Genomic DNA, 23,515 nt, shown 5'->3' with positions numbered 1-23,515 from the left:
TGTCAGTGTCTACGGCGCAGCTATGCCACACGCCTCGCACAATACAACAGATGATATATGTCATCGTAAGTAGGGGGTATGTTCCAAGATTGTCCAGAGAGAAAATTCTCATCGTTTTTTAGAGCCGGTGTTGACAGTTCAAATTCAAGCAGTGCCATCCGTGCGAATTCTGTGGTCGTGTTCAACGAAACTCCACGTTGAATACTTATTGAATTACACGTGTTAGACTTAGTACTGGAAATTTTCAAAAGCGCCACCGCCAGAAACGTCGACTTTACCTCCTGTACAAATCTCAGCTGTTTCAAAATTAATCTTACGGACATATTTTTTAAATTTCCCAGAAAGACTCTGCAAAAATACCTGGGTCAAAAGGAAGCTGTGAATAAAAAATCTCGACAAAGGGCGGAAGCTGTGGATACGTTTTGCGTCCCAGGAAGGCTGAGCGGTAGTCATACCACCACTGTAAAATAACTATAAGGTCTCAGTTTGCAAATGGAGGGGAGGGGGGAGGGCAGGCTTGATTAAGTAGACTAACTAGAATCTGATTAAAAGCTCATTCAGAAATGCAATTAAGATCTTTGAATTTTATAGAATGATTTTTATAGAAGATTTATAAAATACTGAGGTAATGTGACCACTGTATTAACTGCAATTTTTTGATAGGAGGGGTTCGTGTCATCATATTCGAGGGTCTCAACGGGGCTAACTTGAATCGTTAGGCGTAAAAATTGACCTTCTAGACGAGTAGCGTGCAATAAAGATTACTATATAGATGTGGTGAGGTTGTACGGCTATGACTTAAGGTCTTTTATTCAAACTAAGTTAAAATAAATATAAACAACACGATAAGGTTTGAGTCGAAAATCATCTCATCGTCCCATTTCAATTTAAGGCCGTTGAATGTGAATCGTTGGCTCAATTGCAAATGTACGTAAAGATCGATCTGTAAATGGTTATGGCAGAGAAAGTACAAAACTTACCGTCGACAGTTTTAAAGAAGGTAACCAGACAAATGGAGCCAAATGTGAAGACAAATGATAAGTCTCTCAATTTCCCCAACTGCCCCCGAAAGTAATATTGTTGGCGAGTGTCTTGAAACGTAATCACGCAGATCGAGCCAGTTTTCAAGAAAACTAAAAATTCTTTAAATTTCTCCGGGTGTCCCCCTAAAGTAATATTAATGGCGAAGTAGCCATATATCTTGAGTCTATTAAGCAGATGACCTAAGGAATAAACATTACTTTCTCTCTTTCTTACTGTTCATCGCAAAAGCTTCAGGCCTGACAGGGTACAGAGCGAAGAACGTAGCCTAGGATACGTTTAACGAAAGTTCCGGTAACTTAACGGACCCAAGGCAATATTTAAAATCAAAATTTTAAGATTAGAGAAGCAGGTTATGGCACCCTAACCAGTCCATTTTGTTTCTATAGCTGATAGTTTTATTGTAAAATTTTCAAAACTTTTGGAACCCCTATCTTGAAGGAAAACACAACAGCTCCATTTTTGGTTAGGAAAACCTTCGAGAAATAGGCCCTTGGATCCTCCGCTGAATTATTAATAGCCAATGAAAATATTATACAGTCGTAAAATCATAGTTCATTACCTCGGCTAACAAAAAACATAATGGTGGAACTCTGCCTGACATTTTGTTTCTGCTGTAATTTCTGTAATTTTCATTTATTTTACTTTTCTCTTACGTTCTTTCGTCTTTTTCAGTCCAAACATAACTGAAAAGCGAGTCTGATTAATAAGAAATGCTTCAATAAATTTGCATATCAAAAGGCTAAACATCAATAGAGCTCTCTCGAGTGATCTGTGTTCAACTTCATTAGCACAAGATATTTTCAACAATTGTAGTAACGATAAAAAATATGCACATGCTAGAATAGAAACCACAAAATTGTCTACAAATCCACAACCACTTTACTCTAACCACGGGCTTTCAGAAATATGTTTTGATTTGTAGACGCTCGGAGTTTTGCAGAATAAAATATCGAGTTATGGTTCATGGGAGGTGATCTTTATAAAAACAATTAAAGGAGTTGTTTGGTCGCCATGATAGCGAGAAGATATTAATTTAATTAGTTTGTTCGAGTTGTAAAGCATGATAATCTTTTCACTAACCTTATTGGCTTAGTTTCTCACATCCCGATTGATCTATAAAATAAAGGCAATGTCTAAATTATTCATCCATCTGTTCGAGAAAGTCATCACGAGAAACATTGTTTGCTCGAGTGGGGTGTTAACACGTTAACAATGTTGGATGTAAAGTTTGTTTTTATATTAACCCTTTGCGTACCAAGTGGCCATATATGGCCACTTAAATACAGACCCCATTCGGGCGGCCTGAAAAGAGCACTTTGAGGGGCTGGAAACTAATACTACATTTCAATGTAAATTACATAAAGTCGTTAATTAGTTTTTTCGAGGATTTCTTCCATCGAGCTTGTTTTTGGGCGAATTTTGAGGCTTTTTGTCATTTTTGTGACAAATAAATACCACCCCCCTTGGTATACAAAGGGTTAATGTTAGTTTTGCAAGTTAAAGGAGACTGCCTTACAGGAAAATGTGAAAAGATCCATTTTAATGTGCAACAACATGCCAAACAGGACCAAGAGCTCGTCGGCCATGTTTTTCACAGGTCTGTCACTTCAAACCCAGCACAGTGCTACTTGTGGTGTATAAACGACTGTCAATGTTTGTCGATAAACTACAAAGTCAAAAACGAAACCAAATATTGCGAGTTGAACAAATACAGCCATTTAAACAGCAAGAACTCTCTGAAAAACATCCTTGGAAGCATCTACTACGTACTGCTGAGAGAATACTCCACGAAGGTACTAAATTTTATTTTGTCATGTAGTATTTTACAAAGCATCTTTGTAGCCTTCATCTTGATCGAGATAAAAAGTGTTTATATATATGTATATGTATATATAGAGAGAGTTAAAAAAAATGTGAGGATGGACAACTTCTGAGGTAAAAAAAGGTAAAAAATTTAAAAACGTTTCGGTCAAAGACCTTCTTCAGTTATTTGTTACTTTTGAATAAAAAAGAGCTTTAAATAAGATCGAGGTGCTAGTGATTACGTAATTACAGGTGACAACTAATGAATAAGATACAAAATCGCGTGAAAGAGCAGAAAGTGGTGTTAATAAAAAGATGACAAAAAACAAAATCAACAAAGCGAAAAATATCGAAAAAAAACAATCTACAAATAAAATAATGGACAAAATACGAGAGATACAAACTAAAAAAATTAACTTGCTTAAACGAATAGAGCAACTGAAGAATGGAGCAACTTAGAAAAGGATAGAGCCACTCTTACCTACTACTGTAAACCGTACCGAAATCCCAAAACAAGGCCTTTGGAGCCTGAAAGGGCAAATTAGCAACAAAATCCCTGAAGGGGCCCTTTGAGTCCAATCAACACCTAAAAGGCTGACAAAATCCAAGAAAAGGGCCTTTGAACGAGTAATCAGTAACGAATAGTATAGGATGGAAAATTAATTATAGCAAATTCTGTTTTTCGAATGAAATTCCTTTCTTTTATTTAAACTATGGAGGCCAAAGAGAAACCATTATATATATATATATATATATATATATATATATATACATATAATTTTTAAGATTTTTACCTGACGATAGATTGTTGAAATAATCGGTGCAAGATTATAACATTAAGGCAAAAAATTACATTGTAATTACTTTCTTTACCCCTCAAAATGTTTCTTTATGTGAGTGCTAAATTTCTATTAAAAAAAAAAAAAAGAAATAAAACTTTTCCGTTTTTGAAAATATCAAAATGTCATCAAAAAGAATTAAAACTCCAACGAATTTCAAGGAGAAAGAGAACAATTGCATAGAGAGTGGGTAAATCTGAGCTTCCATGAGATTCCGGTTACCCAATTCCAATTGTGCAGTCAGATACTTGGAAAGCATTGAACTGATACTGATTGACTCGACCAAGGTAGAATGTAACTAACTCTTGGCCCTTTGCTTCACTGACATCAGATATTATTCGCCATTGGGTGATCTCGCTGGTTCATAATATTGAAAAAGGATAGTTTTCATGGACCAACGCGGAATGCATTAAACCAAAAGACTTCTTGAAAATTAAGAGGACATGCTTTTATAAATTGGTGAGAAAAGACACGTTCATGCCAATTGGCAACTCACATTCAAATTAAAATCACAAGAATAACATAGCGATAAAAACATATTCTTTTTTAATCAATTTTGTATATAAGGGTCATAATAATATCGTTCCTTGTACTGGTGACGTCAATTGTGGCAATGGCTGCTGCAGAAACAGTCCGTGTCTTAATGGAGGAACCTGCACTGAGGTCTGCGAGTCCACAAGTGTTCGATACCGCTGTTCCTGTCCACTGCCGTTTGTTGGAAAACACTGCGAGAGTCGGCTGAGAAGAAGCTGTCAGGAGTACCAATTAGCCGGGTTCCGCTGGTCGCGACTGTTCACACTCATTGATGACAGCCACCAAACTTTCCGAGTGTTCTGTGATTTTGATTCAGAGCCTCGTTTCGCTTGGAACCTGATTGAGTCCTTTAATTTATCCAGCAAAGATCTTTTCCAGGTAATTCTCCTGAGATTTTATCACCAGTGAAGACCATTTATCATTAGTAATTTATGCAGAGAAGGTGATGAGGATGTGATTATTATTTTAGTACCTCCAAAATAGATTACATGTATTTTTTCATTTTTACATTGGTCCCTTTATTTGCTTGCTTCGTCAGCTACGTTAGTTTCTTTTGGAAGTTATGATAACTAATATTGACAACAACCGATTCTGTCAACAGGAGGAATCGTATTTTTATTATTATCATCCAGATGCAAGGCCATCAGCGGTAATGCTCCAAATTGTCAAGCCTATCTTAGCCGGTTTAATTTTTGTTTCTAGTTGCGATGATCTTAATGTAATTAATAAATATAATTATGATCTTCATCAACTGAAGTCGATCCTATCTGTCTGCAGAAAAATGTCACGTTTTATGATGACTACCAAGCTATAAGCGGTGATGATCCAAACTGGCAGGCCTACCTCATCAAACGACCCAACCTGCTTTGGCTCAGAAATCACTCGACTCACTGGAGAGCTACTTGCCGATACGACACAGATGGCACCGTATATACAGATTACCTGAGAGCCTCGCTTGAACACTTTGACATCATCAGTGACATACCCTCAAATGATGTACCTGAATGTCGACCGTTCGAATTTGTGAACATCCGGGGAAATGAGTGTCGGAATTGCACAATGAAAATCTGGTATAAAAAAGGGCATTTTCCTCTGCATACCGACAGTTCTAAACAAGCAGACTGTGATTTCGACGGAAACACGACAAACGCAGCCGTACAAAACGAGGACAACTTTGGATTGTATTCGGAGGTGAATCCCAAATTTCGTTGTACTTCAAGCTCAAATGCAACGACTCAGTTCTGGATTGGAGGTACTTTATGACTTTCCCGCCTGTTGGGTTCCTGGTGCCTGTTAAAATGCAGATGTCGGCGAGACGTAGGCAGAGACCATTTTATCCACCTCAAGATATTACATTTTCTCAGTTTAAGTCCTTGGAAGTTCCACCTATTTCCTTTCTTACCTGTTCCAGACATTTAGCAAGTAAAACAAAGCGCGATAGTAAATGCGCGATAGTAACGGTACTGAAAAAAACGAGAGAGGCTTTGGTCGAGTCGCGTAATAAACCCAAACCTTTCTCGTCACGACCGTAAAAATATTTCGCTCCGTTTTACAAACTAAACGTAGGGAAGACGCAAAATTTTTTTCCATATGTTCAGATGGGATACCAAAATCTATTGATTTGAAATGTCATCTCACAATGAGTTGACTTATTACTGATATTATTCGAAAATCAGCAAATGTCGCAATTCATCGAACTCAAAACAAGACCAGGAAACCATTAGGGTCAATTACTGCACTCTGCATGAGAAAGTGTATTCAATTTGATTCAAGAAGGCGGCAGATAACAAGACTAAAATGTTTATGTTTTTCGAAGGGTAAAATTACCGCTTTTCTTCTTGTACTCGGTTTGAATTCTCTCGAAGAAATTCAATGCAGAACTGCATTCACAGATAATAATTTTTCGCACCGTTAGTTATGAATGGAAGTTCTATAGGTCCACGATTTGTAGAGTTATACAACAACTACTGTAGAATATATCAGTGAGTTTTGTCGAAAAGCTATGATACTGGTAGTAAGCGAAACTCTAATTTTTACATCTGGAATTCTTTATAATTGTAAAGATAGAAATGGACATGCGTGTCTATATTTCTTTACGAGAGAATTGCCTATAATCGTTTTCTTGGTAAATATAGATTCTTTGTGAAGTAATTATTAACTGGCATAGTTAATTAATATTTGGAATATTTATTGGATGCCGTCATTATAGACTCTCCTCTGATCCACTGCAAATAGTGCACCGTGACATGACTCTCGCTGTATCTTTCTTCATCAGAACTTGTAGGACACTTTCGTACTAATAAACAACTTTAGTAACTCAAAGATAGAGTATCGCCTATAAAGGTGGACGACGAATTACTCTAGTTATGCATTTCTCCTCCGACTTTCAAAACTGCATTTTACGGACACCTTTTATTTAAAGTTCTTTTCTAGAGTGTCTTTTTTTTTCCTTTTTTTTTCTTTCATCCAAATTGTGCAACTGCATTTTATCCATCACTCCTTTATCATTTAGTTGAAATTTTTTTGTCAGGAAATTGAAAAGTATGAGTCTTTAATGTTTCTAATGAGCGGAGGAATATTTCATATGGCGTAAAATGAAACACTTGCTCACCCACTTTCTCGTCAAAACGCTGGCCGCAAACTCGATGTGCAGACTTCTGTTTCCCTCTCATAACTGCGTGAGATGCTGGCACCAAAATTTTCGTAATCGGTGAAGCTCTTATTTTTCTATCAAATGACAAAGTTAGTTGAAGTTTTCCTATTCTCGTTTATTTCTCTGCGCGTTTAGGGCGATTGCCCCCGGTCACAGACATATGTCACTTGATGTGCAAATTATGAGACCTTCTTTCCGCCATACAGTCGTTCCTTCCCCTTCGCCATGGTGATTTCGAAAATGATCTCTTTGATGACAACTTCCTCTGTCAACATTGATTGAGAGAGGGATGGGAGTAGGACAATCACATTTTAAACAAAAGGAATCAGTTAGGCCCCACTCTATTACTTTCTTTGAACAGAAACGGCAACTGAAAAAAGGTTTCAGAGGCAGGTTGATTTAACTTCAACGGGTGAAGAATATTTTTAAGATTTTTATTTATTTTGACAGAATAATTTCTGTGTCAATGGCATCATCAGTGATCTAATATTTTCTATGTTTTATACATGTTATGATCACAGGCGTTTTCTCAATTGTTTTCCCAAGTGATTAACACAGTACTACTCATAAGCAAATTAATTCACTTTTTATTTGTAGCCTCAAAAGCTCTATCTCGATCAAGAACGGGAAAAAATATTTAGCTCGTAATAGGTTTGAACTCATGACATTTGCGATACCGGGGCAACGCTCTACCAATTGAGCTAACAAGCCAAATGGGAGCTGGTCATTGTGTTGGTTCCAAATAAACCCTCGTAGTGGTGAATAAATAATATATATACATATATATATGTATATATATATATATATATTAATTTATATATATAAATTATATGTATATATATATATATATATATATATATATATATATATATATATATAACTAACTGCAGACAGTACTGTTTCGGCCTTCTGGGCCTCATCAGTGCAGTGCTGATGCTAGGATGGAGGTAAGGCTATATAGCCACCCCAAGTGATCTCACACGTGTGGTATCATCTAAGCCATGCCAGAGTGCTCAAACTAGATAAACTAGTGAGCATGCATATATATATATATAGCTCTTTGGCATACAAAGCTTTGCTTTCATGTCCAAATTGAGCACTCTACTAGGATGAGTCATTGCTGCTAGCATTATGCATGCTCACTAGTTTTTCTAGTTTGAGCACTCTGGCATGGCTTAGATGATCCCACATATGTGAGATCACTTGAGGTGGCTATACAGTCTCTCCTCCATCCTAGCATCAGCACTGCACTGATGAGGCCCAGAAGGCCGAAACAGTACTGTCTGCAGTTAGTTATATATATATATATATATATATATATATATATATATATATATATATATATATATATATATATATATAAATCAGTTAAAGAGGACGCATCGATTCTCTGACGTGCGCTTAGGCGCGAAACTCAGATGCGTCCTCTTTAATTCTTTAAGTTATATGTATACTTAGCTCTGCTACCACAGCATTGAGCATTTTATGCTAAGGTAGACTCTACCCCCACATTCATTTATATACATATATATCATATATGTGAACTGCGGTTGAAGAAACGAATATGGGAGCGATCCTCGCAGTTATGAACACTACTTAAAAAGTAGTGGAAATAAGGCCCGTACGGAATTTGAACGCATGACCTCTGCGATACCGTCCGGGTTCAAATCTCGTGCGAGCCAAATTTTTTTTAGACCTTATTTTCACTGTTTCTCAAGAAGTATTCATAACTGCGAGGATTGCTTTCATATACGATCAGAGATGTTTAGTCATTTTCATTTCGTGTCGTATTAAACGGCTAATGTTGCCATGATCAGATTCGTAACCTACCAACTTCAAGGACGCCGGCTCCATTATCATTCTGGACTAAATGCGGACTTGAATACAAATTCCCTGCAACAAGGTGAATTTTACTTTCTTATGAGATACGGTACAACTATTTCTGTTATGAAGTGATTATTTAACGAATATGGACTGCCTTATTTTTCATCTGATAACTTTGGGTCTGGCGATTTAAATTCCTCTTAAGGACAAAAACAGATAACAAACAATAAAAAGAGTTAAACTCATTTGGTCTCATTTCACTTCGCTCTCCGAATGATCGAAAAAAAACAATCGGATACTACAACAGAACCCACTAAGACAAATTCTCATTTATCTCCCGTTGCATTTTTTGATCCAGTAGTTTATCGAACAAATTGACTGCGAAAGTTGTAAGAGTTTAGTCATCGTGTCATCTTGCGTAAAACAAGACAAAAACATATGTGTTAAATTAGTGGCATATTAGCCACCCCTCCCAGTCACTGGAAAAGAACCTACATAGGCATATGACTCCGAAACCCGAAAGCCATACCCTCATTGGATTCACGTAACTTTTTGGGCGAAATCTAGGGAGTGCCCAGGTAGTGGTTGGAGGGGAAGACAAAACACTGTTTAAAAAGAAAAGGGACTTATCACATTTTGTCTCTCTTCAGAAAGTGATATCGAAACAAGGAATGCTTGTGAGCAATACCAGAAGCAGCGGAGAGGAGTTTTTTTGGCCAAAAGGTACTGTGAATACAACGGTTGTACCGGTTGCATTGTTACTCAGAACATGTTAGTGAGGAGCTGGACCAAGTTTGCAAGAAGCATTATAAAAACCTCGACTACGTTTGGAGAACCTACGAATGCTGTGTACACACGCCTTTGGTGTGTAATGTAAGTTGGCTAATTAAGGAGCGTGGGGCGTTACTGTAAGTCAAAAGAGAGGATGTGGTAATCGCAAAAAGGAACGACCAACAAAAAAAAATACACTTTCGAGACTTTTGAAAAAACGCAAATCACAAATATTTTATTGTATCCTGGAAATGGCCCATCTAAAGCCTTTTAATCCGGCTGATTCTCTCCCAGTAGATTTCTTATGTTGGTAGTTTGTTCTTCAGTAAAGGCAATCTTACTTCCCTTTAAATTCTTTGTTATCCCTGAATGACGATGCGTTCAATTGTGTTTTGTCGTGACTTAAATGTTTCACGTTAATAAAGATCTTTTTGTTCTTTCCGTCGACCACTCAAAATTATTTTCTTCTTTTGATCACTTTATGTTAATCTTTTTTTTTTTCATTTCCTATAAACAGGACACTTGGAGCCATTATCTCCTCCTAATGAGAGCTCATTAGACGCGGAAGATAAGATAAGGGTTTGAAATATCTTCATCGCAGGCAGTTGATTTAATGCAATTCACTCGAAGAACTGTACGATTTAACACTTGTAAGGGTGATAGGATTTAAGAGACAAAGACTGGAGAAGAAAATAAAGTTTGGTTTTTCTTTATTTCTGTTTTTCCTTTCTCCTCTAAATTTAATGCACTTTGTAACTCGACAATCGATCTTGACAGAGCTGACAACAAAATACAGCTAATCTGCTCTTTTTTAATTACTGGAATAATAAAATAAGAGAGAAGGTAATAGTTTGCACTTTCTCATTTCACTGAAGACATTCTGATCTGACGTTCGGTCATGTATTCGATGCCCTCCCTTCGGTTTCCGTGTGCTTCAAGACTTTAATACTTACTAAGTAATTCATGATCACTAGGCATCACGTGGTGTGATCAGTATGGGTTAAGATAACAGCTCATTCTTTATCACTCAGAGATTTTGATTGTTTACCTGGCTCTGCCCCCCCCCCTCCCCCCCTTTATGGCAGTTCCTCCTCCCTTGGTAGTAGAAAAAATGGGAGTAAAAATCCTTTAACCTTATCAGAAAACGGTTTTCTGCGTAGCGAGACTTCTAAAGAAGGGAAAACGGGAGGGGAGAGAGGGGAAACGAATAAACCCTATGAATGATACCATAAATTCAATCACGTCAAACTCTGCCAAGTATTGTATCTGCTGCATCTATGACTGTCGATATTTGTTAATAAACTACAAGTGAAAAAAACGCAGCAATACAGCGAGTTGAACGAAATCAGTAATTCGGTCAACAGCAATTCCCCCAGGCGTTCTCCAGCATAATTTTACTTCAACCCTAATTCTTTATTTAGCGTCAGTCTTTTATCGCTCACCAAGCAAGTTATAAAACGGCTTGATTTTTTTAATCCTACCTATAACCAAAGGCTATTGTATGTAAAATCGTTATCACACTGCAAATATTCTTAATACATAGAAAAAAAGGTTATTTCTTAGGTTGGTCGAAAAACTCCCTTCACAATTTGAACTAAACACATCAAAAATTAATTGACAACGGAAGGAGGGCCGGCGTTTCATGAAATTTGCATTTAGTAATCTGGTAAGAATTCGTGTGCTTATTTTCACCTCATTTGTCGCCTATGTTTTATTGTGCCAAAATTGATTCCCTTTTCTGTTCAGCTTAATCAACTTTATCCGTTTACCTCTAAGGGTAAGCGGTTAGTGAAAATACAGGAATAAAATTTAAACCTGTTTTGGGTTTCTCTGCTGTATAAAATCGTACATTATGCTGACGGTCTCAATGTAAGACAAAACTAAGCGTAATAGACAGCACGCTGCAAGATTCTTTACAAAGCTTCAGAAATTTCACTAAACCTTGGCTAGCCTTAAGCGTTTTGTACAACCTGCTCAGAGTTTAGGTAAGGTGAAACATGAAGTTCGGGTTTCAGCAGAGGTGATCTTCATTTGAATAATTAGAGCATATTGTTTATGTAACATGACAATCAAGTATAAAACACATTAATTTTTTCAATTGCTTTTAGCACTTTCCAAACACTCAATATTCGCATTTTCATAACGTTTTTGATAAATTTATTTGATATTATCGTAAACATGGTTTGTTAATCAAATTGAAAATTAATGAAGAAATTTACGCAAGGAAGTTATCATGAGAAACATCGTTTTCTCGAGTTGGGTCCCGAAAAGGTAACAATAGGGAAAACCGCGACAGCAACGAAGATGTGACAAAGAAAAAGATCTATAGTGGGCAGAACAATAGCTAAGCATATGCGTTTTAAAACTGTGTGCATTTCGTAGCCGTCCTCTGCAAAATAACAAATTGAAATCACTTGACTCTGCGTGATCTGAGAACCGAGACGCCGACGGCAAATTATTGCAGTTTCCATTTGGAACTCAACACTACTCACATTCGTTACGCTGAAGTTGAGGTGTGGCACCTTTAGAGACCGTACACCGCATCCGGCCTTCGCGAAATTCGAACGAAAACTATAAATTAATTGTTAGATCGACGTCGTCCTCAGCGTTACCGTGCTCAAGGTCCCTAATGTTTCTATCAGGGATCTCTTTTCTCATGTCAGTTTTGCAAGTTAAGTGCAACTGTCTCACAGGTAAATGTGAGAAGATGTCTTTTGATGTGCATCAAGATGCTGATCGAGACAAAGAGCTTGTAGGCCATGTTTTTCACAACTCCGTTCAAACCCAGTACAGTGCTACTTGTGGTGTATAAAAGACTGTCGATGTTTGTCGATAAACTACAAAATCAAGAACGAAACCAAATATTGTGAGTTGAACGAAGGCAGCCATTTTACGGACAAAAATTCTCTGACAAACACTTCAGGATCCACTTATCACAAACTGCGAAGAAAATATCTTCCTAAGGTAATAATTCTTAAGATTTTGTAAGGTCCTTTTATCACACAAAATTGCGCAGCAGACTTCTTGAAATAGCATATGTTTATTTTTCATATTAAATATTAAGAAATTTTTTTAAAGGGCAGTAAATCAGATCATAACATACTTCAATGAACAAACGTCATCATTCTTCTTCGTCTTGGATGCTTATTTCTCCCCCAAGACTCGTACATTGTTTCCTATAAACTCGAGCAAACAGCTGCAGAAATTATTGATGAAATTCATATGCTGTGCAAAACTGAAAGCTCAAACTCGAAAAAATAACATTTCTTTTACCATTTCTATATTGAAAGTTCCTTTTTCATAAGGGTCCTAAATTACGATAAAAAAAGAGATGAATTTTTGCGTAAATGAAATTTCAAAATGGGATCAAAATAATGAAAACTCAAAAAGAAAAAAAATACCAAGAAAAAGAAAAAATCAAGTAAAGAGGTGATCCCCTCGGGTGCATGAGCTGTAATTAGAGAAACCACATTAAAATTTAACATTTTACTTGCCGCTCACTTGCGACCATCTTTTCTTTACTGGAATATCGGTCATCCGCAGTTTACAATATTATTTCATGGATAGAGTGTTTAACGCTGAGGATGGGGAATCCATTTCTTACGATTTTGTGGTCAGAGGCATTAATTAAAAGGCAGTTGACGCCAAACATAACTAACTCCGAGACTATTGCTTTGCTGATTTTAGCGATTATTTGACATTCAGTTATCTCGCTTGTCAATACAATTGAAAAAAATAGTGTCATGGAGCGTTATGGTTTGAAACATGGGAGATTTCTCAGAAATGGAGAGAAAGAGTGACTTGTTATGAATTTGATTAAATAAGTTAGGTCAATATGACATTTATAAGTCACATTCAAATGAAGGTCATGATATACCACAATAATAAAATCAAAGTGCTCTGTGAGCAAACTCGTGAATTGACACATAATTTTTTAGATTATGTTTAATGTTATCTGGTTTAGGGAATTTTGTGGTTGATTGTCATATCTAGAGTACGAGCAGTAGTTCAGTGTTCGCTAATGTAGCAGAGAAACAAAGTAACGTTGGGATAAGAAGGCATTACAATTGAAATGATCATGCTATTACATTTGACAAGGTGGATGATGTCATGTGTTTTAAACGTCTATCATTTTTGTTTCTGGTTCAAAAGAAAAGGTTGAAAGTAAATGTGGGTGAAAAGTGAAATTTACTGTCTTTCGTTGTAAATATTAGAAAATCAAGGCAATACTGTCTTAATGAAAACATTAACGATTCCCTCTTTATCAAATGAGACAAACGGGAACGAGTTTTGAGTGATATAACTAAGCCAAGCCTGCCACCGTCATTTTGGATCTCCGCCTGGGTAGATTTAGGTCACGTGCTAGGCAACGTATGATCAATAACAAGATAGAATTTCATTTCAGGCCTATTTATCAATTTTGTGGTGTGTAACTTTCGCATTTTAGTACGTTGTTTGTATGTTGAATCTTCAAATTGTCTTGAAACTTAAAAGAAAATTGTTCTTTAAAAATTCACTGAAAATCGGTAGCTAAAATTGTTTGTTTAGGTGTTATCTGATTTTTGTGTTAACTTGTTATTTCGTCAGTCGCCGGCATCTTTTGTTGCTTCTCACAGGAAAAACACACGCGACGAAACGTAATGATCAATTTTGTCCTCAATCTCACGCTATAACAGAAAAAGCTTTTGAACATCTGTAAACTCCGAGCGCTTCGCAGTAAGTGATATTTTCAATGAATCTTCGGATTGTTTTCAAGTTCAAGGACTGTAAATTACAATTTTATGAAAAACGAAGGTTGTTCTGTTATTTCAGTGTGAATCCTTGCATGCCTGCCAGTCGCTGGCGCCGCTTGTTGAAACTAAAACGAAAAAAAAAACTCTTTTAAGATTATCATTGGCTTCTTTTTCACCCCACCACTATTCTTAGCAACAAAGGTCGCCATTTCGTCTGTTTATTGCTCGCCAAAAACTATAAAATGCACTCAAAAGCCTAAAATCTAAAAAAAGTTTACAGGAATCGACCAATCGAGCGAGCGTATGCTATTCCCCACATCGTATCTATAACTCGCTCTTGCGCATGCGCGCAATTCACGAGTTAAAAATCATATTAATTTGTTTTATTAATTTTTTATATAAGGTTCTTACCCACATCGCTCCATGTGCCAGTGACATCACGTGTGGCAATGGCTGCTGCAGAAACAATCCGTGTCTCAATGGAGGAAGCTGCACTGAAATCTGTGAGCCCACGAGTGTTAGGTACAATTGTTCCTGTCCAGAGTCGTTTGTTGGGAGAAATTGCGAAACTTGACTGGGAAGTTGTCAGGATTACAAAGCAGCCGGGTATCACTCATCTGGATTGTACACAGTCACTGATGGTAGCAATCAAGCTTTCCGAGTGTTCTGCGATTTTGATTTAGAAGCTGAGTTCGCTTGGAACCTGATGGAATCTTTCGCTTTGTCCAAAAAACATCTTTTCAAGGTAATTTTATCCTTAGATTTTACCATTAGTAAGGCCTCCTCCCTTTTTTTCAAGGGAGGGTCTAAATCAAGTGCTCCCAAAGAAGAAAGGTGTTCATTTTCATATTTCTTCCTTAAGGAGGGTATTACACCTCTCTTTGTGGTTTGTTGATGCCGGCGGGAATGTTCTTTATGGTGATAGGCGGGTGGTTTCTCTCGCGGTGAACATATCGCAGTGAAGTATTCGGCTTTGTGAATGGCGGATAAGTGCTTTGGTTAAGGTTAAATGTGACGTCTAGGAAGTTGATTATTTGTTTGTTAGCTTCTATGGTGATACGTAGACCGTTATTAGCGGTCGTGTTTATCAATTTTTCAACTACCTCCTCTACACAACTGCCGAAGAGAATGCAGTGGGAAGTGGCGAATTTACATCCGCTGCAGTTGCGGAGAAAATCATACAACAAACGGGCATTAGAGGCATCGTCGTCGACAATCAAATAACAAATGTCTTTAGTAAAATATTGGAACCATGTGTGCAAAGCTAAAGCGAGCAAAGAGGAAAAGTGGAGGTTTCGGTGTCAAGATCGAGGCTCACTGACAAATGGCGCGACCAAACTTATTCTGTCAAGCTATTTTATCACGAGATTGATAATTACCTTAATGAAAACGAGCGCTCGAGGAATCTTTGGAGAATGAAATTACCAAGCGACAGAAACTTGAGGAAGAGCTCGAAGACCCAGAGAGAAGCTGCAAGTATCACAAAAAAAGATTCCAAAGATTCCAACGTTGTGAATTTTCCCTCGCTTTGGGACTTTGTCTACGGCTGTCACAACAACAGGATGAAAGTTTAAGGTCGTTATTTTTCTTGTCTTCTTTCTGAATGAAAGCTGCGTTGAAAAGACCTCGTCGGAGTATCGTTTAGGACTCTCCTTTCCCTAGCAGCCGCCACATTGTCTCTAATGCGATGAATACTCTAATCCGTAAGCGCAGTAGGGAAAGCGTTGTCCGCGCCAGCCTGGACGCCAATTAGGGCAAATGTTCGCGCTTAAGGGAAATAAGTTTGATATGTGAGGCAAAGGGGATTCAATAAAATAAGCCCCCGTGCTCATTCACCTTCTTATGAAAACGCTGGGTGTAAACTCTATGGGCAGTTTGTCTGTTTCCTCCTAAAACTGCGTCGGATACCGGCTAAAAATTTCGTAATCAATGGAGCTCTAATTTTTTATCAAATGACGAAGTAAGTTGAAGTTTTCTTATTCACGTTTATTTCCCTGAAAGTTCAGGGCACATTGTCCGAAAGAAATTAAAAATTTCACTTGATGAGAAAATAACCCCCTTTTTCGTTGTGCAATCGTTCCTTCCCTTTCGCCGAGGTGATTTCGATCTATTTGATCAAAACTATCAACTCCAGAGAGGAATGTGGACTGACTCGGTCACACAAGATCATTCCGTATGGAATCAAGAACTTAAGTCAAACTTATGCACTGACAGGATTTTGAAACCAAACCCTTGTATGATAAACAAAATAATAAATGAACAAAGGGGGTAAGATTCTGAAGAAACTGTAATGCTGCGTCGCTGAGAGAGTGTAGCGCGTAATTTACTTAGTCGAACACTCGAAGAGAAATTCCATATCTACGTGCGCCCATGTATTAATCTCTACATATCATATATTTTGTAACTTTTGTAATTGTTCGTTATTTTAGTTTCAACCAACTTTATTTCACCGCTGAGGAGTTAAAGTAATATGTTTTGTTTCTAGACGACGTGGAGTTGTGCAGTTTCACTACTCTTTTAAACGGTTTTGAAAAGGCACAGTCCACAACAAAGTAGCGTTGACCACACTCATCAATACTTTCCCATTTCAATTAAGGGCCATTGAATTTCAATAGTCAGCACAACTGCAAATGCACATAAATTGTGTTAATACAAATGACAGAGCAGATATAAAACTTATATCTATTGCTTTAGAGTAGCCGGTAGTAGCTTCACAGATATAGTCAGTTTCACGACAATTAAAAATTCTTTGAATTTCTCTAGGCGCCCCCAAAGGTAATACTATTAGCGAGGTGGCTCAATGAGTTTGATAAGCAGATAACCTAGAGAATATATAATCAGTCTTCCCTCTTTCTTGCAGTTCATCTCCAAGCCTGAAGCAGATCGAGCAAAGAACTTACCATGCATCCAGCGTTAAATTAATAAAAGAAAATAAAAATATGATTCAGTCGTAAAATCCCTTTCTAAAATACCAGCCTACGAAAACTTTGATGGCGAAAGTCCGCCTGACAAACGTGATTTAATTTTTTGCGCTAATTTCTCTAACTTGAATTTTTCTATATTCTTTTCGTTTCGTTGTTTTGTTTCAGTCCAAACGTAACTGATTGGTGAGTCTAGTTGCACTGAAATTTCATATGCTTCAGCCGATCTAGCGTATTAATACTACCAATACGTTTAGCGATCTGTTATGACATCTAATCAGCGGAAACTTTTCAGCAGTTTTTATAGTAGTCAAATATGTCCATTTCCTACATTTTGGATTGCTTTGCAAACTTTTCCTATAACATGGGGAAAAACTGCTCAGTGGCAGCTGTATATGATCATGAATTTCTGTCGTGTATGTTTTTATTTCTCCAGGTGTTTGTGTTCCCCGGAAAATATCTCTACGGATAACTTGAAGTTCACATAGCAACCAGGTAGACAATCAGACGTGATCACCAGAGTAGCATCAAACCATGTCTGGTCTCAACGGATTATGAGCTGAGCTCCATGAAAAATTAATTTGTGACAAAAAGATGATGGTAAAGAGAATTTTGCATATCAGTGCGCCCGAGGAAATCGTGTTGTGGGCAAATTGGCGATTGTTTTTTGGTTTATCTATTATCTTTTTTTGTTTTACTGACCCATATATATTCAGCAACATTAATACATTAAGTTCTCATCAAATTTTAGTCAACCTTGAACCTAATTTAATTCTTCATTTATAATGAAGAACCTCTAACCTTTTTTTGGGGCCTCTTACTGTAAGGCAAAACCAAGAGAATATCAGGTGTTGATATTCTCTTTGCAAGACTTAACGTCCTAAAAATTTTGCAGAAATACTTTTGAATTACCCTTGGGTGAGATATGCAGTAAAGCGAGGTGGTCTTAATAAAAACAATTGGAAAAATAATTGCATGCTTTGATGGGCAAACTTCCTGAGAATTGTTTGTTCCTATTGTGATGTCTTTTCCATGAACTAATTTGATTGGTTCCTCACACCTGAATTGACTTCTAAAGGAAAGGCGATGTCTAAATTAGTAATCTGCTCAAGAAAAACATCACGAGAGACATCGTTTTCTCGAGTGGTGTGTGAAAGGTAAAATGTTGGATACGAAGTTTGTGTTTTTATTCATTTCAGTTTGGCAAGTTAAGGGAGACTGCATCACAGGAAAATGTGAAAAGATCTCTTTCAATGAGCAACAACATGTCAAGCTGAACCAAGAGCTTGTTGGCCATGTTTTCCACAATTCTGTTACATCAAACCCAGCTCAGTGCTACTTTTGGTGTATAAACGACTGTCGATGTTTGTCGATAAACTACAAAGTCAAGAACGAAACCAAATATTGCGAGTTGAACGAAGGCAACCATTTTACTGGAAAGAACTCTCTGGTAAACAATACAGGATCTATTTATTACATACTGCGAAGGGAAACCTTCACTAAGGTAATAAATTTTATAGTTTTAAGAGTTGTTTTCACGAATCATGATCGCCAGTCTTCGTCCAGCTGGGATATGAGACATATCTTTTTTTTGATATATTTTTTTAATTTTTAAATTCTTTAAATTGACGATAGACTGCAAAAAATCATCGCAATTATAAACAATGTGTCATGATAAACTTCTTGACGTTGACAAAATTGTTCCTCCGCGTGGCTGCTGATCCTATCTGCAAAATTATTTGTATGTTCGGTACATTGTTTATCTTAGACCCGAGATAACAGCTACAGAAAAAGACGTTAAATTTTTAATGTATTTGGAGAAACAGAAAACTCAAAATTTGAAAAATTACCTCAGTATTTGTCTTTAGTTACAAGATACGTACCTCTTTTTTTCGACTCTAAGGGATGATGAAATTTCCTATTGAAAAAAGTAATTTTTTTTCGGTTTTCAAAATATCAAAGTGGGATCAAAACAATTATCTTAAGGTTCAACAAATAAGAAAGATATGGGAAAATCTGAGTTCTCCGAGAAAATTCGAACGTCACCTAGTTCCGATCTCGCGGTGAAATGCTTAAAAATATTTGAGATAAAACTTATTGACTCTTGCAAGATAAAATGTAACTCACTCCTAAAACTCTTGCTTCGCTGATTTTAGAGATTATTTCTCATTCGGTGATCTCTCTTGGTAGTTTGAGTATAACACTGAAGAAAAATAGTGCAATGAAATATTAAAAAAAACCATCTAGTGTGGGAGATTTCTGGGAAATTAAGAGGTAATCTGCTTGCAAGTTTGATGATTTTATGTTACATTAAAAATAAAAGAATAATTTGTATTTTAATAAATTTTTGTACATAAGGCTCCTAACGTTCTATGTGCCACTGACGTCACATGTAGCAACGGCTGCTGCGGGAACAATCCGTGTCTCAATGGAGGAACCTGCACTGAGATCTGTCAGCCCACAAATGTTCGGTACAACTGTTCCTGTCCTGTACCGTTTGTTGGTAAACACTGCGAGATTCAGCTGAGAAGAAGCTGTCAGGATTATAAAGCAGCCAGTTTCACTGCGTCTGGATTGTACACCGTCACTGATGACACAAACCAAACTTTCCAAGTATTCTGTGATTTTGATTCAGAGCCTGGGTTCGCATGGAACCTGATTGAGTCATTCAATTTGTCCAACAACCACCTTTTTAAGGTAATTTTCATAAGATTTTAAAGCCATAAAGAAATATATCTTGTACATTCTCGTCTACAGAAATAACGAGGATGCGAAGTGCCCGCAAAAATGAAATGCCCTCATTTTGAATATTTTTCTTCGTAAGTTAAATTCGTCTGTCTTTTTAAAAGCTTTCGTCACCAATTATGTCTTTGAATAATTCTGTCAACAAAAGAAATCTTGTTTTATACACAATGACTATCCAGACTCAAGTGCCATCAGCAGTAATGCTTCAAATTGACAATAGTACGTTATAAAACGCTCAGCCTAATTTTTGTTTCAAGCTGCTAGAATTTTAACTTCATGGATGTGATAGTGATCTTTACCAACTGACGGTCACATTTTCTGTCTGCAGCTGATCGTATTTTACGATGACTACCAAGCCATCAGCGGTGATGCCCCAAATTGGCAGGCATACCTCATGAAACGACCCTACCTCCTTTGGCTCAGAGATCACTCGACTCACTGGCGAGCTACTTGCCGATACGACACAGATGGTACCGTACATACAGATTACTTGAGAGCCTCGCTTGAAGACTTCGACATCATTAGACAGGTACCCATAGTGACCAAGGACTGTCGACCTTACGAATATGTGAACATCCGGGGAAATGAGTGTGTGAATTGCACAGCGAGAACCTGGTATATAAAAGGGTCTTTCCATCTGGCTATCGACAGTTCCATACAGAATGGCTGTGATTTCGATGGAAGCATTTCAGACCAAGCCGTACACAGCGAGGACAACTTTGGTTTCTATGAAGTGGTCAATCCCAAATTTCGATGCACTTCAAGCCAAAATGCAACGACTCAGTTCTGGATTGGAGGCACTTTATGACTTTCTAATACCTGATCCAGTTCCTATTAAAAAGCAGGAAGTTCACTTGACCCAGGCAGACATCTGTTGACCTTAAAAATGTTATTACACTTATAAAGTTAGAGCTCTATAAAATATTTATCTTTGTGGGTACCTTAGCGGTTAGATATATGGGGGTCAGTAACCTCTCAGACACTGCACAGGATGAAATAGCTCAATTAAGTTACCTTAAAGTAACTTAAAGGCTAGCATAAGAAACATGAGGTCTCACAGCTATTTGCGCTAGAGGTTTAGTAACCTTATAAGTTTTGGTAGGAAATGCAACGGCATTTAGCAGTTAAAGCTCTGTTTTATTGTTAAGATGTGTTCTTCATTCTAGCTTTTCTTCCCACGCTAGAAATTGTGCCATAAACAATAAATTCAAGGTTAAACTGCAGAGCACAATAGGCACACTTTCGCACCACCAACCACAGTCGAGAGTTAGTTCATTATTTGAAACAATTTTAGCAATTACTGTAGAATGTGTGAGCTTTGTTGAAAAGCAATGTAACTTTTAATAAGTTAATTGTTGGATTCTCAGTCTGAAAGTTGTAACTTTGTGTGGAACTGTAAGGAAGAAATGTACATGTCTGCTCTTCTAATATAAGTGTGCCAAACAATTGTTCATAATTCTTTATTGTAGAGAGTTTAATTTTTTGTGAAGTAATCATTAATTGGTTTTAATTTTCATAGTTAATGAAAATACAGTCAAAATACGCTTCCCTCCGATTGTTGTGCAAATGGTGCACAGTGACATGATGTGTGACAAACTGTATGACACTTTCCTGCATAGACGATTAGGGTAACCCAAAGATTGAATCTTGCCTGTATGAGTGAAGGCAAATTATGATGTGCATTACTCCTCAGACTTTCAAATTACATTTCACGGAGACCTTTAGATTTTTCCAGATATATATATATATATATATATATCTCTGAAGGTTGAACTAATCAATAAGACATAACATTTCTGTGACTCCGAGTTTCTCGCTTACGCGATCATCAGAGAGATTTTAATCTTATTGATTAGTTCAACCTTCATATATACCACGCTCTGCGAACGCATCGAGCACTATACCGCAAAGATAGACTATAATCAAGATATATATATATATATATATATATATATGTTCTTTCATCAAAATTGTTCAACTGAGTTTCAACCATCATTCTTTTACCATTTCGTTGAGCCATAAATGTTTCTTTTTTGCCAGGGATTGGTCCGGGGAATATTTCATATGTGGCTTGTTTTATTTCAGCACTTTATATATTTGCAAAAGAGACACGAGCTCTAATACAAAGCAATTGAGGCGGGGAGGGGAAGTTCATTAAAACGCTAGATAAAAACTCTATGAGCAGTTTGTCTGTTTACCTCCTAAAACTGCGTCAGATACCAGCTTAGAATTTCGAAATCAGTGAAACTCTTATTTGTCCATCAAATGACGAAGTAAGTTGAAGTTTTGTTACTCACGTTTATTTTCCTGAAAGTTCAGGGCACATTACCCGAAAGAAATAAAACTTTCACTTGATGTGCGAAACCCTTTTTCGCGTTGCAATCGTTCCTTCCCCTTTGCAGTGGTGATTTCGATCACCCTGATTTAAAACCTCCGCTATTAACATTGATTGGAGGGATGTGGACTGACTCGATCACATAAAATACACAAGATCATTCCATATGAAATCAAGAACTTAAGTCAAACCTAAGCACTGACAGGATTTGGAAACCAAACCCTTATCGGTACTTTCTGTGAACATCAGTAAAAAATAGATGAGCTCCAAGCCACTGGAATACTGAATTGAAAGAGTTAGTTAGACCCCATTCAAACTGCTATTTCTTTACTTGGACAGAAACAGTACCTAAAAAAATTACTATTTGAGACAGGTATGGCCGGGGAAGGTAAACTTAACTGCAGTAGGTTAAGAATACTTTTAAGATCTTTATTCACACAGGCTTCGACGTTTTGGCAGAAAAAAAATCTGTTGTATACTCACTGGCATCAAGAGTGATCCACTATTTTTCAAGTGAGGTAGATTACTGACTTATCAAATTTACCTTCACAACGACAATATTTCATGCGGTAAAGTAGCGATTGTCGTTTACTGTAGCGTTAAATTTTGTGACAGTGTCAAAAAATACCATAGCCAGCGGACCGTGCGAGTTTTACGATGGCCGGAGGTTGCAGGATAACGTGCTTTACCAATATAAATCTCATTAGCATGACAAGACGATCCCGAAAAATGACGATTGAATGTCACAGACGTTAATTGCAGCACAAAAATAGAATAATAAACACAATAGTTGCTAATAGAATTAGAAAGAAAGGACTAGTAAACTTTAAGTTCCGTCGACGGATGGGGACTGGTAATCAACTCTCAGACCTTCCGATTTTGCCGTAAGATACTCTACCATTAAACTTAAAAAAACTGATCAGCAAAGGCATGATTTAGATGCAATAAGCTTAAGTGTCCTCTCTACAACTAAGATCAGTACTGTCCTATTTATTTGCACAGTCACTTTCCATTTGTAGCCAGAAAAGCCTTATCACGATCAAGAACGGGAAAATAACTCACATATCTTGCCAAACCATCAGAGACTCTAGAACTTACTCTCTCGCGGCCACAGCGCATATATATATTTGACAAGGAGCGTGACTTACCAATTACGCTGTCCTTTTCATTCCTGTCACTTTAAGATTTGAGTGGCCCATTCCCGCCTCATTTGTAGCCTACATTCAATTGTACCAACATTGATTCCTTTTTTGTCCAGGGTTAAATATTAGTGAACTAGTGACTTGAAGGTAATGCACCTCTTATCTCAACTA

At 37.1% G+C, this 23,515-nt stretch overlaps 2 protein-coding genes and 1 pseudogene across 2 annotated transcripts; all 3 read left to right on the top strand.

Moving 5' to 3' along the window:
* Window positions 1–2,495: 2,495 nt before the first annotated feature.
* On the top strand, window positions 2,496–6,542 carry LOC113671797 (uncharacterized; the record flags this gene model as incomplete). Its single annotated transcript, XM_027188054.2, has 3 exons — window positions 2,496–2,837; window positions 4,254–4,598; window positions 4,998–6,542. Coding segments are annotated over 3 exons (1,173 nt in total), but the record flags the coding sequence as incomplete, so codon positions are not given.
* A 5,555-nt stretch (window positions 6,543–12,097) lies between these two features.
* LOC149041861 (uncharacterized) lies at window positions 12,098–15,096 on the top strand (annotated as a pseudogene).
* Window positions 15,097–18,239: 3,143 nt separating this feature from the next.
* Window positions 18,240–21,420, top strand: LOC113671836 (uncharacterized). Its single transcript, XM_089180800.1, has 3 exons — window positions 18,240–18,626; window positions 19,481–19,819; window positions 20,196–21,420. Exons 1-3 carry the CDS (start codon window positions 18,285–18,287, stop codon window positions 20,673–20,675), a joined length of 1,161 nt encoding a protein of 386 aa, XP_089036926.1. The 5' UTR covers window positions 18,240–18,284; the 3' UTR covers window positions 20,676–21,420.
* Window positions 21,421–23,515: the final 2,095 nt, after the last annotated feature.

This window comes from Pocillopora damicornis, chromosome 8, assembly GCF_964200805.1.
Source record: "Pocillopora damicornis chromosome 8, jaPocDami1.2, whole genome shotgun sequence".
Classification (NCBI taxonomy): Eukaryota; Metazoa; Cnidaria; class Anthozoa; order Scleractinia; family Pocilloporidae; genus Pocillopora; species Pocillopora damicornis.
The sequence above is the reverse complement of the archived record's forward strand: the minus strand, read 5'-3'. Positions and strand labels throughout refer to the sequence as shown.